The 16,869-nt window shown below is 36.5% G+C and overlaps 1 protein-coding gene across 1 annotated transcript in view; it reads right to left on the bottom strand.

The window, feature by feature from the left end:
- The window catches only part of LOC149065646 (glycine receptor subunit alpha-2-like), a 56,135-nt gene that overhangs the window by 5,443 nt on the left and 33,823 nt on the right, over window positions 1–16,869 (bottom strand). The window contains exons 6-7 of the mRNA XM_089253840.1: window positions 6,063–6,197; window positions 1,257–1,606 (exon numbers count right to left, since the gene is read on the bottom strand). Coding sequence (XP_089109966.1) covers window positions 1,257–1,606; window positions 6,063–6,197 — 485 coding nt within the window. The remainder of the gene's footprint in view (window positions 1–1,256; window positions 1,607–6,062; window positions 6,198–16,869) is intronic.

The raw sequence follows: 16,869 nt of genomic DNA, 5'->3' as shown, positions 1-16,869 counted from the left end.
TTGTATTCGAGCTTCGTTTGAACTAGAAAGAAGAATAAGATATTTTTTCTTATCAACGTCTCTCTTCGCCTGTCTGTGAACAATCCTATCCGAAGACTGGTTTTAGTGTATAATATGTAAGAAGTCGTGGTATGAGGCATGCTTTAGTTTCGAAAATATGTGGATATTCGTTTGGGACTACTATTAAATCTTTGGCCGCATAACTTGTGTACTCGCACTCTTAATCGACAGGGTGGAAAAACTATGCATATGCCATTTTATTTAAAATTTATAACTTGAAAGTTATTGCTTTCATTTCTTGTGCACTAAAATTCTTGATTTAAAAACTAAACTATGCCATATAAAATTCTTGAGACTTTATCTTTCCAAATTTCGTTTTTTCAATCAAACACCCACTAAGTACATCCATCCTTTTCCCCATACTGAGTAGAGAGGAACAGTTGGATCATCCTCTTTAACCTTATAAGCAGTTTTTGAAATTTTCCTGATCCGCATTATAACTGTCACAATGGAAATTGCTAAACCTTCTAGAAAAATTGCCACCTATTTTCCAGAAAAATATTTTTTTCCGATTGCGTGAGCTGATAAATGCTTTTCCTCCCAACACAAAATAATAATAATAATAATAAAACGAGAAAAGAAAAAGGAAACTATTGTTTTTTTATTTTATTTATATTGTACGTAGACTATAAACCTCAAAGGAAAAGGAAAAACATACATCCTTTCTCTTCCCTTCTATTATCAGACTTCGAACAAAACTGACTCCGCCAACTGGCAGTTGATTGACAGGACAGAGGGAAGGAAAACATGTTACCAGGAGAAGGAAACTTGCAATGGTATCTGGGCACGTTATTGCGGAAATGAGAGGATTTTAAGAACCCGAGATATTTAGGGATTGCTGCTGTAAGGAATCGGAATCAGATCAACAGAAGAATATTGCGATAAACCGAAATGTGAACGAAAAATGTCTTCAGAGCACATTGCGAACAGTTTGAGCAACGATTAGATTTATCATTTTTGAAAGAAAGAAAATGAGTTTTCACGCGTTTTCTTTTAATCTTTATTTTTTACCTGGCCATAATATTTTTTCACCTATTATATTTGAAAACATCGTAATTAATCAATGCGACACATTCTCACAAGATTAACATAAACTCATTCTGAATACTCTGAACTTGTTTAGTTTCACCCCAACTATTTTATTAGAGTTACAATCAAATTAATAGACACGATTTGGAAAATCTTAAATTACTTACGTATTGATTGGAAGAATTTTGACGAACAGTGTTGTTGGATCTTGTTACTAAACTTATAACGACGGCGTATTCTATCAAACTGCAGAACACAAAAGCTATACACAGAGACAGCCATATGTTGAGAGCTATTACGTATGAAACACTAGGCATCATTGACTGGTACTGTTTGGTAATAATTGTGAGTAGAGATGTAACGCCCAAGGTGACCCGAGCGGGCACCGCGTGTGGAGGTATCCAAAACGTCAGCATTGACATCAAGACAATCAACACCGTTGGAACATAGACGTTGATAAGAAAATATCCTATTCTTCTTTCTAATTCAAACGAAGCTCGAATACAACTAAAATTTCCTAAAATTAAAAATAATTAAATAAATATCAAAGAAAATGCAGTATAACATTTATGCTTTTATGTTTTACATGGTTTAAGCATATACAGGGTGAATCCGACCTATTCTGCCAAATGAAAGGGGGTGATAGACGAGACCAAGTGGATCATGAAACACCCCAAAAACCCTGTCTTATTTCAAACCGTTTTCGAGTTATGGTGGATAATCGATTATGGAAAAAAATTTGTCTATTCTGAAAAACCCCCATTTATTTCTAAAATATTTACAAGCAAACTAAGTACATATCTAGAAAGAATAGAAAATGTCTTATCAAAATGACACCAATTTCATCGAAATATCTAGTGGTGATCTAGTGGCGAGCTACAAGCGCTGAAAGATTGGCAAAAGTTCAAAATCGAATTGTTGACAAAGTTTTTCATCGACAATTTTGCAAACACTATTCCAGGTAAAATCGGTCAAATTTGCCAAAAACCTGTCCATTGCACCAGTTTTCGAAAGAGCCTACAATAAACCATATCGATGATCTAGTTTAGGAGAAATTTAGTCTTTTGTTTGAAATATATCACTGAAATTTGCATTTGTCGAAATAATCTTAGTAGGTTATAGCGACAATTCGATTTTTCACTTCACCAATCTCTCAGCGCTTGAAACTCGCCATTAAATACAGGTCTCCTATAAACAGCTGTAATGTCACCTTATAGGATTTTTTCTGCAAAATTAAATTTTCACCAAAATCTAACCGCCAATTCCGAATTTTTATCGAATATCTATGTACTTTGACAAACGCTGATTTCAGTGATGTGTTGCGGACAAAGACTGCATTTCTCCTGAACCAGAACACCGATATGATTTATTGTAGGCTCTTCCGAAAGCTGGTACAATGGAAAGTTCTCTGTAAATTTTACCGATTGCAGCTATGAGGGTGTTTGCGCAATCGACGATTAAAAATTTTGGCGACAATTTGATTTTGAACTTCGCCAATCTTTCAGCGCTTGTAGTTCGGCATCAAATCCAGATATTTCAATGAAATTGGTGTTACTTTATATAGAATATAGGTAAATATAGAATTTTTTCTGTATTTTCCAAATACATGTGTTTAGTCTGTTCTCCTAGTTCTCTCAGAAATTTCACAAATTCGGGTTTTTTCAGACTTCAAGAATTTTTTCCATAATGGATTATCCACCGCAACTCAAAAACGGTTTGAGATAGGACACGATTGGTAGGGTGTTTCATGATCCACTTGGGCTGGTCTATCAACCCTTTTTCACTTGGCAGAATAGGTCGAATTCACCCTGCATATTATTTACATGTTGTCAAACAAACGACTCCTGTTTTTAAAATTAAGTCTAATAACTCACTTATAAGTAAAGTGACTATACGTCCCGTATTTCCCGACACAGTCCTGATTTTTCACATATTTTAAACGAAGCCAACTTGACTTTTTATTCTTCAAATCAACGATTAAAATTATCTTCCCGACTCAGAAATTACATTGCGATAATTACGATTACAAAAAAGAATATTTATCTCACAAATTTGTCATGTTTTTTGTTTTTTTTAATCACCGGCAATTTGCAGTAGCGTTTCATTTACCAGCGCGATTGGCAATTTTTAAATAATTTTTAGCGTGAGTTGGCAACTTTGCTTACTTTTGGCATCATTTTTGGCGATAATTGGCAATATTCCGCATTTTCCCGTATTTCGAAGCCAATATCCAGCATTTTCTCGAGAAAATATGGTCGGCCTACTCATAATAAATACCCTTGGAAAATAAAATATTGTACTCTCATATAGTTATCAGATGCCACAACAGATTTTATGATTAGCACATGTCATGGAGTTAGTTGCCCAGATGGGCGGCTCTTGGGACGTGTGACCCATGCTGCCACACCGCTCTGGAAGGGTGCCAAATCCGAGTTAAAATGTCGAAACAAAAATTTTTATCCACCAAAAACTTTTGGAAAAATTATTTCTGTCCACTCTAGGAGGTGCGCTAAATTCGAAATAGAAAGGTTGAAAAGAAAAGTTTTTTTTTCACCCTCCTACCTAGGATTTGGCACCCAAATAATTTTGTGGGGAGTGGTGCCAAAATTTGGTTCTGCTCGGGTAGAGATTTTGTCTTGAGCCGCTCCTGGTTGATTAACATAAATAAGTTATAAGTTATATTATACGAATAAAAAGGGAGAGTAGGACTGTTCCTTTTTGAGTGAAGGAGGTAATAAAGCCAGGGCCATAACTAGGATTTTTGCCACCCGGGGCAAACATTATTTTGCCGCCCCCACAACTTTAAAATTCGATAATTTTGTAATGGTGTTCTTTGTTCCCACCTAAAACTGCCGCACCCTAAATTTTTCAAATACTATGAAATTTTCTGCATCTAACTGTGTTCAAGTTTTTGAACTACCTGTACCAGAAATATTTTTAAAATATTTTAATATAAACCGCTATTAGGCCGGTATTAAACTATAAAAGTTTTGTAAAAGTCCTTTTATAAAACTTGGAAAATGCAGCCAACAAGGTCACCGGTTGCATTTTCTAGAATGTAACCAATAACCTTATTGGTAAGATTCTGCAAGTTGTATAAAAGGAATTTTATCAAACTTTTACAGTGTAATACCGGCCTTAGGCATATATATATGGTGTGTAGTTCCCACTAAAATACTCTTTTGTCAAAACTAAGTTTTGTGTTAGATACGGAACATTTTTTCGAACACCACTCATTCAAACGTTTTCAAACATTGTGCGTATCTCAACACTATGGAGTGTTACACCATAGTGTAACACTCCATAGTGTTGAGATACACAGTTTTTAACACGAGGACTTTTTATTAAAATTATTTAAATATTTTTATGGCACAAAATATGGGTAAATTTTTTTTTAATTTTTGAAAAAGGTGCATGTGTTGTTGAAGTCAAAATTCGAGAAAAAAATAACCAACACAACTAAAATCCTAAATGCTCGTGTTAAATTGTATAAAAATATCCATAGTATTTGAAAAAAAAAATTTGAGTGCCTAAAGCGAATATAGAAAATTTTTAAATGTTCCTTAAACAAAGGAGATTTTTCCCATGGGAAGCCAAGATCGTGCACCAACACCCTTAATCCTTGAATGCAATTTGTACAAAGTGTTTAATTGGAACGGTGATCAAGTGCACGTGAGCACGGAATCACCATCGAGCAATCTGGGTGCTTCAGGGAGCACCGTGTTGCTCACAAGCAACAGATTGAAGATGCCTGCCATAAAACTGTCGTCGTCATTAGATTTCCGTAAAGAGTTACTTATAATAAAGAAAGCAACTTAAAGCTCTCGAGTGGCGTGATGGTAAAATGGTCGTCTACCGTCAGTTCCAACTCAACTCATTAATGGCAGTAAATTGGAATATAGCGATATGGCCAGAGTTGGTGTTTGGTGAAGTAGTAAAGAGCTGAACAAGCTCTGCCTTGGCAAGTAAACGATGGCGGTTCAAAATGATAATTTCGACGGAATTTCATAAAAATGTGCGACGCCTACCAAACAAACTTCTATAAGTAAATTTTTTATGCATCTTAAAAAATATTTTTACGTTTATTATATTTTTCCTATTTTTCTCAGAAATAAGTTGTAATAACAACTCCAAAGTAAGTAGGTTTTAAAATTAGCCGTTTCGAGTGTCTCTTTATGCTCTTTTCTTTCAAACTGAGCACAACTCCGGTCTATCGCCATGGGCAATTTACGACCTAGTAAGTTGTGCCGGAAGTGTAAGTGTGTGTATCTAACAGTCTGAGTGCGTATCTAGTGTTGTGTCCGACTTTTCTCAGTACTGCCATCTATATTTCAAAAATGAAGTGAGTGAAGTGAAATTGTTGAATATTTGTACCGTTTGTAGGCCTGTTGCTCTCTGTGGCGAGACTTTTTAAAGGGGGTATTGGCTCGCATTTGCGTCTCGAAGTTGGGAACCACAAAAAACCAACTTCGCCCGACCACTAGTGTGGCGCCAGTAGGATTCGAACCTTGAACCTCGCAAATCGAGTACGTTACTATGACCTCTCGACCACTAACTACAGCAGCAGTTCATGCTTCTGATCAATTCGACCACGATTTAACGACTGTATACAACTTGTTGCAAAATGACGTATCTGAGTTCTGCACGTTGTTTGGACACTTTTGATTTAAAGTATGCCTCTAGGATCAACGGTTCGCCAGTAAAATGCGGCAAGGGGAATTATGGAATCACCCTGTTTTTTCAAAAGATACGATGAAACATACATTTTCTTTCATGGGAATCACAAATACAAATACAAATACAAATACAACGCCACAACAGGCAAAATGCCCAACGAGGTGGCTGATAAAAAGATGCCCATAAAAATATGGTTGTCATATAACCATAAAAAAAACGATTACTGAAACTTGGTTTAGTGTAAAACACGAGGATGTGAAACATTTTAATAAATAAAAGTAGTAAAACACTCCTACCACTAGTAAATTCAGTATCACATCGGCTAAGGGAAGCTGTTCCTATTTTGTACTGAGGTAACAACAAAAGTCGGCTGACTCGTACAGACTTTGGATAAAGCCAATTGAGTGCTAGGTCTTCAACTGGATCCATTACTGAAAAAATGAGGACGTATACAAAATAATTATTTAAAAGGGTGTTTAATTATGAATACTTATGAATAGTTATACAAGATAACCTAAAATGAAACATGAATAGTGAAAAATGATTTTAAAAAAACTCAATATATTCGGGAGTTTTTTATAAACTTAAACACATAGGTAATTTACACATAGTTGATAATAACTTCTTTAAAAGATATCTTCTCTGCATGGTTTACTCAAGTATAAATTATGGAGTATGTGCCTGGGGAGGAGCGTATTATGAGAACATACGCAATTTAGACAATCTTTATAATAAATTAAGCGAATTAATAAATGTTCCAATAGATAATAAAAAAATATAGTGCCACATATTGACACTGGGACGGAACTTACATGTACAGAATTTATAAATTTATCATCAGAAATGACGAATGGTTAGTAAAAAATGAAAATAGAACATCGAATAGATATAGAAATATTTATCAAGTAATAAAACATTATTTCAAAAAAAAATTTTTTGCTACATCGCTCCAAAAAATAACGAACTTTATCTACTCTAACAACCACACAAATAGCACTGCGCTACACTGATTTTGGTGCTGGGGTTTTTTAACTGACTTCACGTGTATTTCATGTGCTGGAAACGAATATGACATTAGTTTTCGCCCATCAGCTCTTGTTTGTGAGATATGAAAATAGCATTATTCACGTTAACGCATCAAATTAGGCTTAGGATATAGGCGTTAAATTGCTTAATTAATTTTTATCATTTGAATTGATTGAAAAAGACACAGCAACACTCCTGTAAATCTTAATAGCTTAATTAAAAATCAGAATGGGAAAATTAAGATAAAAACAACAGGAAAAGTTATTTTTTTCCACTCCAAAAGCTTCTTTTGTTTGGAATTCTGTGAACTTTGTATACACGGTCTCTTTGTCTCTTTACAGATTCCAACAGTAATCTACCATCATATGAGCATCCCATCTGTCTTCGTATCGGTCTTCTATTGCTTTTATGTGCTGGTGAAATCGTTCACCTTGTTCCTCACTAGTACACCTAGATCTACGGGGAACAATTACAACCAAAGTCTCTAAATTGCTGAGGGGATGCTGCTAGCTAGTTCAACATAGTTTTCAGCCTGATGGTTGCCAAGAAATTTCTTGACAACAAGGACAGATGAGATCCACACTGTCTCATTCATGGAATCTACGAAATAAGGATCATTTATGAGCTGTCCGATTTGAGAACCATAAAAAATTCCAGCTTTAAGTTTTTCTGTACTTATTCCATGCGTTTTTTATCTTATGTATGGCATTGTTAGGTTCTGTTATCCCATAGGCACACGTGTAGCCCCTTTGCTGACCAAGAAGAAAGTTAAGCATTTTCAAGTCTACACAAATTACTCATTGATGTTTGTGAAACTATCTATGATCAAAGTGATAGTATCGTATTCCTATCTTATGTATGCAAAGCAAGGGCTATTCTGTGATTAAGAGCTTTCATGAACTGTTCCATTAACCCTAGCTTTATACACAACGGAACCGAGATGAATCTGTCTCGTCTCACTAAGGAAGCGCCTCACTGCATTTTTGTGCAGGTTAAGCATTGTCAGAATGTGCATGCACGTGATTGGCACGTGCTTTTTCTGGCGACTGTTGGTTAGCGCCAACATATTTCCTGGTGACGTTTAATATAATGGATTCACATAATTCTACAAAGGCTCCGCATCAACAATTGGTGAGTGAGACGCGTATAGAGAAGGTTGTAGGTTCGGCCTATAGGTGTATTTACTAATAAAGTAGTCGAAAATAACAAGTGTTTGGCGATAAGTTGCTAAGCGTTACATGCAGAGACAAACTCACGCATGCGCGTTCTGACAATGTCTGCACAGTGCAGCGAGACACTAGTCTCGCTTAGAACCCTATGTACACCTTCAAATACAACAGTATATGAAGGCGTCTTAGTCTCGCTAAGGGTTCACGAACATTTCTTTTCCCAACAACCATGTTCTCTTTCGTAGGATACTCTTTTCCTATCCGGTGGCATTGTTAGGTTCTGCTATCTCATAGGCACACGTGTAGCCCCCTTGCTGACCAAGAAGAAAGTTAAGCATTTTCAAGTCTACACAAATTACTCATTGATGTTTGTGAAACTATCTATGATCAAAGTGATAGTATCGTATTCCTCTCTTATTTTGGTTGAGTAAACAATGGGTATATTGACCATATTTAGACCCCTTCTCTTCCCATTAGTCCACTGTTATGGATGTTATGTACAAGTTTTACACACTGTGTACGTGGAGTCCAAACTTTATCTTGGTCACCAAGCCTAACACCAAAATACCTAATGTAAGCTCTTTTAGCAAAATCCGAAAAATAGCTTTACCGTTCTCTTTTACGGTTTACTCACCACGTCTGTAGCAAAATACATCAGGATGATCATTACTTTTTCGACTGGATGTCATTTTTTCTTTTATTCAGCACTCAAACAAAGAACTTTATCATTTATGTAGTTGTTCGTGTGATTTGCGGAATAAAACTCATGGTATGGAACAGATTAAGAAACATTTATAACTTTATTTAGATCCGGATTGTTCCCTGACCATGCGTGCGAAAGCTGGACAACATATATTGAACTTGGAAACATGGAGTAGGAAGAAAAAAGCAGAGAAAAACGAATCCACCTAAAAGAACTTAACTACTACTCAATGTTAAAATATTGCATAATTGAGCTATGCTGAATCTCAAAAACTAGATCTGATAGAGAAAAACTGTTTTCATATTTGAAATCAGAACACCAAATATAGTCAAATTAGTTTAAAAATTCCAGGCACTAAAAAAAAAATTTTTTTTGTATCGCTGTGTAGTAATAGAACTACAGATTACAATATTTTTAATATGATCAAAAATACAAATATGAATGCAGCGATTTGAAATTAATTATTGTACCAATGCATGTGAATTAGTTGTATACAAGTACTGCTGACAACGAATCGATTGGTGAGGGACAATGCAAGGTTATGGTGTCGCAGAGAATTTTTCTCTAATAGGGTTGTTAATATATGGAATAGCTTACCCCCGGAGGTAGTAAACTGTAACACAATTGACACGTTTAAAAGGAAATACAATAAACATGTTGGGGTAAATCGAGAAGCTATCCATACTTAGAATAATACTTAGAATAAGGGCATTGTATAATATTTTATCATGTGTATATATTGTTTACAATTTTTTGTTAATTGCATTTTTAATTGGGTTGCTATATTTTTGAAATATATGACATCCATATTTTTATGGGCATCTTTTTCTCAGCCACCTCGTTGGGGCATTTTGCCTGTTGTGGCGTTGTATTTGTATAACGCCTTCACCGCCAGTAGTGACGTCACACGTGCGCCCATTCCCGCCACTAGATGGCGCCACAGGAAATTTCATTTTCGATTTCCGCGCTTTTTCGCACCTTTCGAGCCAGACTTCCTGTCGCCTGGGAAATGTCCGATATATTTTCAAAAAATGGCGGTATTTTTTCCTTATTTTCTTTATTCGTCAGATTCAAAAAAAATGGCGATATTTTTTTTTCTCATATTATTTATTTGTCAGATTCAAAATGGCGTCTTACCGATATATTTTCAAAATGGCGGTTGGTACCGACCAATTCTATTTATTTGGAAAATAAGATTTTCAGTGACCTGTCGGAATTCGTACGCTGACCTCCATAGCGAGGATCGTACATGCTACCACTGACCCACGAAACGTTGACGAAATAAGTGTTATATATAAAGAAATATTGTGAATCTCTAATTTGTCTTCCTGTTTTGTTTTTTTTTTCTCTCTAATCACATAATTTTTATAAACTTATTTTATTACTTTTTTTAAATAAATTCAAAAAATTGCATTGAATAAATTGGTCTTTGATTCCGTCACTCGGACTTGTTCCGCGCTGAGAGAAGAATAATTTGTTTTTCTTTTTTTTCTCACCGCAACTAACGAATTGAGGACCAAGAAAAAATATCGTTATAAAGCGGGTAGCTTTATCACCGCCAAATTTATGCAGTTGGTGTTGTACAAGATGGGCGCATTCTGATCACATGACCCAGATCGATTCAAGGCCGTAGCGAGGAGGGAGAACTTATGGGTCTACTACTTCACCAAACACCAACTCTGGCCATATCGCTATATTGCAATTTACTGCCATTAATGAGATGGGTTGGAAATGAAGGCGCTGCCTATCGGTGGTTGCCTCAAGTTCATTAGGGAAAATATCTTATCTACACTCATGTCCATAAATTAAGGATAATGCCAGCTCCGGCAAATAAAGGTCCAGAAACAAAACAAACGTTACTTATTCATAAAGCCCATTTATTAAACAAAAGATAAAGAGCAAAAACGATGGTCTATGTATGATACCATTCATAAAAACTACGATTTTTGCTCCCTGGAGCAATTGTAAAAAATATCTCCTTTACAAAAATTTACTATTACATAGTTGGTATGATGGTTAATACATTGTATGTCTCCCATGCGATGAAATACAGTCCGTACAACGCCTAGGCATGCTGAGTATCAAATTATCGATCTGATCTTGATCTGATCTCCACTCAGCAAGCAATGCTCTCCGAAGTTCCGGTACACATGTAGGAGGTGGTTGACGGGCTGCAACTCGTCGGCCAAGCATGTCCCACACATGCTCTATCGGATTCAAGCAAAACCTGGACTCGTGGGAAAACATCACACAAGCCCACTGCGACGATGTCCACATTGCATGTTCTCTACTCCAGACTAATCGCTGCCGACAGTGAGTTGCCGTGAGCGGAACACATCTGACATGCCTGCGAGCATATAGACCAATATCTCCCAAACGTCTGTACACGGTTTGCCTTGAAACTGTGGTACCCGTGGCTGCAGATAGCTGACGAGACAGGTCGGATGCTGTGCTCCGTCTGCTTCTTTTGGCAGTTACTGTCAAATACCGGTCTTCATTCGGCGTTGTAACTCGGGGGCGACCTGTACTGTAACGTCTACTGACATTTCCGTTATCTTGGAATCGTTGCCAAAGCCTAGAGATGACACTTTGGGCAATTCCAAGTTCCTCGGATACTTCCATCTGAGTACGTCCACATTCCAGGCGGCCGATAATTCTATTACGTAAAAAATCATCCACATGCGTCCTCTGCGTCATAACTATTCTCTTATGGCACCTGAAATTTGCATATAATTCTTGCAGATGTGTGTGATAATTCTACAGGTGCAATTTTTACTTTAGATTTCGATTTCCGTGTGATTCTGAATTATCCTTAATTTATGGACATGAGTGTATATCCTTCCTCGGGTTACTATATACTCCCTCTTCGGGACCGTGACAGCAACCTTCACGGTGGTAGACAAACATCTTACCACCACGCCACTCGGGCGCTTTCCAAAATACATGTCGATCTTGCTTATAACGTTCCCAATTAGGACATTTTCCCGCTTAGTACAACTTATTTTCATAATCCAAACTCTAAGTAATTCTCATTAGCATTTCCCTTTTAAAGCGTTTTCCGGTTTACAACGTTTTTATGACAGTTTTCTGGGAAATATTATAAGCAGGATCTACTGTATATCGTGATTTTCGAGAGACAATGCTATTAAAATTGCAATGTTTGTTCCATATATTTAGTTTCCTGGTAAAAGTCTAAGCAATTTCATTCTCCAACATTTGATGCTAACGAAATTGGCAACAATGTATGAAGTTGATCTACTTCATTCTGTGTTTTTGTTCCACGAACTATTTTGCCAGTTTTTATATTTTTTTTTATAAATCTGGTTATTTTGAGTAAATGAAAACAGAAATATTATAATCGATATGAGGCCGATGAGATAGACATTGCAATAGATTGATCATTGCAATACGTACTTTTGTTCATTTCGTCGCACCACCGTTACTGTATGTGTTTGGATGACATATCGACCCAAACCAACACTTCAAAATCGATTCCAAACAGTGTCAAAAATACATCAATATCCCACATGAGATTCAGTCCTACACATGCCAAATCGAAGGTTGATCGTCTAACCATATGACTGTCAGGTGGTTTCAAGTAGTACAACTATAACTGTTGTCGCGATGGTAATAATATCATAGCTTATATAAATAAAGATCAGCACGTGAATCAAGAATGAATGAAAATTAGAAAAGTATAATTAGAAGCCTACAGACCTTTCTATTATGTACGCAAATATAGCCCAAAAAAAACAGGTAGTATGTCCTAGTTTTGTAAACACAGTATTCTTTCTCCAGTTGCTACAGTCGACATCTGCGTGTCTCTTTTCACATTTGCTATGCTAACAACAAGCATTAATTTTGCGGGTCTGTTACAATTGTTTCCAAAAAGCTATTTGTTTAAAAATAATCAATAAATCCTTTCATGAAATTCGTAAATTATGCCTATGGATTTATTGCTTCTTTCACCCACTTCGAGTATCTTATGGAAACGTAATTAGTTATTTCTTTTTCACACTTTTTACGTAACCATGGATATTTGTTTTGGAAATGGAAAAGAATGATGGAAGAAATACATATGATTGTGGTATTTTTATTAATAATTTTAAGAAACAATACTTTAATCCACAAAACTGACATACATACATTGAAAGCACATGATGTCTCAAAAAACACTCCATAAAATTGTTGATGTTATTATGTGGCCATTGACAAGCTTTTTAAGAAAACCTATGAATTAGTAATTTGCTCTCATACTGCCTTTTTATCATATTTCCGATTTTACCATTTAGAAATGAAAACTAATAGAGTCATCAAAGTTAAGTAACGTGCTTTAATAATTCGATTTATGTTATTCACAAACTGCAATTTTTTAGTAAAGAGGCGTATTAGCGCTACATTTTAGAACTGGTTTCAAAATATATCACTACTTTACCAACCCCGGCCACATCGCTATATTTCAATTTTACTGCCATTAATGAGATGGGTTGGAAATGAAGGCGCTGCCTGTCAGTGGTCGCCTCAAGTTCATTAGGGAAAATATCTTATCTATATCCTTCCTCGGGTTACTATATATTCCCTCCTCGGGACCGTAACAGCAACCTTCACGGTGGTAGACGAGCATCTCACCACCACGCCACTCGGGCGCTTTCCAAAATACATGCTAGAAACGGGACCAGTGTTTCCCAAAGCGTACAATATCACCTCCTGGGGCGATGGAAAGGTCTGAGGGCGGTAGAAGCTTTGGGTTTATTATAGGAGGCTATGGGCTGGCTTAAATTGGGGAGGGGGGCAATGAGAAGGAAAGTTTTTTGAAGAAGGGGGCGATGGAACATTAAGTTTAGGAAACTATGAACTAGACAAAGACATCTTTACCCCAGCTTAGATTTGAAGCCAGCAGACCAGTTGAACTATTGATTGGTGCAACCATTCGGCTGCCATAAGGTCTTTAAAGCCCCGTTCACATGAGAAATAGAAAAAGCGGGTTTAAAACTAACTTCAAGAATTTTCACCAATGAGACTGCTCTCCATTTTTCTCCTTACGAAGGAAAAAAGTCGTCAAGCGAGTGCTAGAACTCCCATTGCCACCGCAATATTTGCACATGTGAACGGGGCTTAAAGGTTCAGTAAAGTACATTCGAGAGATAAAACATATATTTTCCATTTCTTACTTTACGGCAGGGCCGTAACTAGGATTTTCGCCGCTCGGGGGAAACATTATTTTGCTGTTCCTACAACTTCAAAATTCGATAATTTTATAACGGTGTTCTTTGTTCTTACCTGAAATTACCACCCCCTAAATTTTGCCACCCGGGACAGTTGCCTCCATCCATCCCCTCTAGTTCCGGCCCTGTTTTACGGTACGTATTTTTGACTTTGTTTAATATATGGATGATGGAGAAAATAAACCATACTGGAGACGTTGAAAATGTAAAAAGAACAAAGCTTTTCTTGAAAACAGCATAATTAATCAAAACACTCACAAATTTTTCACGAATGTCTTTTACTTGATTTTCAAGGGTATTACAGTAATCTCTCACTTATACACCCTCTCATTTATGCATTTTTCTCAGTTATACAGTGATTTTCTGCGCTCCTGGCCAAAGAGATAGGAAAATAATGCAATTTATTTTCCATTTACACGACTTTCATTCATGCGTCGGAGAAGGTTTCATTTTTTCTTGCTTTTTTTCCAAAATTGCTTTTTCAGTCTTAAAAGATTATTAATGAAGAAGCTTTTCTTTCAGTTTTTTTGGTTTTTTTTTTTCATTTTGACATCATACATGTGTATTATGCTAAAGCACTTCTCTTACATAGCATCAGACACGCGCCTTTACTCATTCGCGTAACGTTGTGGGCTTATTATTGAAATAATCAAATGACAGAGAAAAACCGGAAAGATAATTTGTGGAAATTCCTCATCATCCAACTACTTTCAGGAGGAAATTTGAATACAGCTCACTCTATTGCCTATATCTTTGTTTTTTTCATGATATTCACCTTTAATTTTGACAAAAGTTGCTCTCTACAAGTGGCAATCGAATTGTAAAAAATAAAATTGATACCTTTCACTCATATATATATATATATGTGCGTACTTAAAAAAACTATTTCCTACATAATATTCATCATAATTTCCAGCTCATATCTCATGAATTAATGAATAGTCTGATTGCAAATTTAAGTATAATGTGTAGTTTACTGTCTATAAGTTTCGAAATTTGGTTGAAAACTCTACTTGTTATAAGCAAAAAACGTACGATGAAAATTAGATTTTTTAGAAGAAACACATTCATATCTTTGTAAAAATATTTGTAACTGTCCCGAAAATGCATACAAACATTGAAAATAGGAGGGAAAGTATTTCGTGAAAGTTTCAAATTATTGGCAGCTTTTTCTGATACAAGGGTTGATCACAAACTTCTTTGTTATTCATAGGCGGAAATTGACTTGAAAGTTTCGGGGTGGCACGATTATGCTTGCTAGGGGGACACGATGATGATTATATCAATTCAGGGGGACATGATGGTGATGATGTCAATCCCCTGATCAACGGGAAAAAACTGACCCAGGAATATGTGACTTGACACGGCAACTTCTTGAATCAACAGCCGAATGTTGCATCGTGGCAGACCCGGTCATTGCTGAAAAGAACAGAATCCTGATAAAGGAGAGACACCGGAAAGCAATTGAAGAAGACTATAAATTAGATTGACCCGATGCTCCTGAAGAAATTCAGGATTCAAGAAAAAGATGGTCGAGAAGCTGATGCAACAAGCAATGCCAATGAATGAGTTATAGGCAAAACTGACAGACACGTTTCAGTCGACTAAAATGAAGCCTGCAAAAAGTTTTTAAAGAAAATTTGTCTCCTCGTTTATGACTGATAATAACAGATACGGGATAATTTGCTTATGAGGTCTTGACATTGGTACAATTGTGCGTGCATTTATTTAATTTAGACCAGCGATTCTCAACCGGTGCTCCGCGGAGACCTTGGAGCTCCGTGTGCACGTCCGGAAAGGCTCCGCAGTCACTCGAGGAAAATAAATCAGTAATATTTGATAAATAAATAAAATAGAGGAGCCTACAGAGCTCCGCCATAGAAATTATATACTAAAAAGGGTTCCGCGAGTGTAGATAAAGGTTAAGATCCTCTGTTTTAGACTGCTCATCAAGGCAAGTCCCCTGAGTGTTTGGACCTCCTTTTATTTGAAGCAACTAGGTAAGCAATAGTTCCATTTATACAATAAGTGGTTCTCGAGTGTTTGCCAACCACGGCAAACACTCGACACGGCAAACCACGTGTTTCCCTCATACACTGTAGTGTATTTACGGGAAGCTAGCCTAAGGCGGCAAATTTTGAAGTATAGAAAGAAAGCAGAGAGAAAAAAAACATTTTTTTCAATTCACGTTTCGTAAACGTATGGAAGCGCCGTGTGTTATATATTTCTATCGTAAATAATATATAATTATTAAAATATATTGTTTATTTTTATTTATTTTTTGTGTTTTTTCCACACAGACTGCGTTGAAGTAAAAAAAATATGATTGTCTAACCTTCCTATTTACAATGTTATTCACCGCGCTTCCCAGCTAACCACAAAGAACATTTCAATAGCTCAATTTCGGCTCTCTTTAAAAGTAGACAGAACATTCTACAACGCAGGTTTTCTGAATACGGGGGGGGGGGGAGGGAATATTCTCTAATTTTTTAACGACGCCCGCCATATGAGAAAGAATCTTCTGCAAGAAAGATGCTTTTATTGGCGCCGGTCGGGGCTTTGGTGAGAGTCTTTGGGCTATGGTTGACCATCTGGGAGGGAGGGTAGAAATAGTGTTAAGTGGCTATAAATCGAAAATGGATGAATTCGATTGCAATACGATTTTTTTTAACTTGTTTGGGAACCGAAATGGGATGAAGCTGGTTAATCCAGAACAACATCCGTTTGCAGTCACTAATTGGAATATAAAGAAATCACACGGTACAGAATGGTAGGCGGGGTCACGCGGTTCCGTTTACTGGTCCTAAGGACAGCTTTCATCCCGTGACACATTTTCCTGAAAAAAAAGGGGGGTACAAATGTGGAGCTTGGCAGAACCCACATTTTTAGGAATTGCATACAGTATTACAAAACTACATTCGGTTTTAAACGCAGGATTACCAATAAAACGGGAAAAAAAACTCCTTCATTTTACACTTTC

This window comes from Pholcus phalangioides, unplaced genomic scaffold, assembly GCF_987345545.1.
Source record: "Pholcus phalangioides strain wild (caught in Gottingen) unplaced genomic scaffold, Ppha-v1.0 ptg000039l_1, whole genome shotgun sequence".
Taxonomy (NCBI): domain Eukaryota; kingdom Metazoa; phylum Arthropoda; class Arachnida; order Araneae; family Pholcidae; genus Pholcus; species Pholcus phalangioides.
Note: the sequence above shows the minus strand (reverse complement) of the source record. Positions and strands in the feature narration are given on the sequence as shown.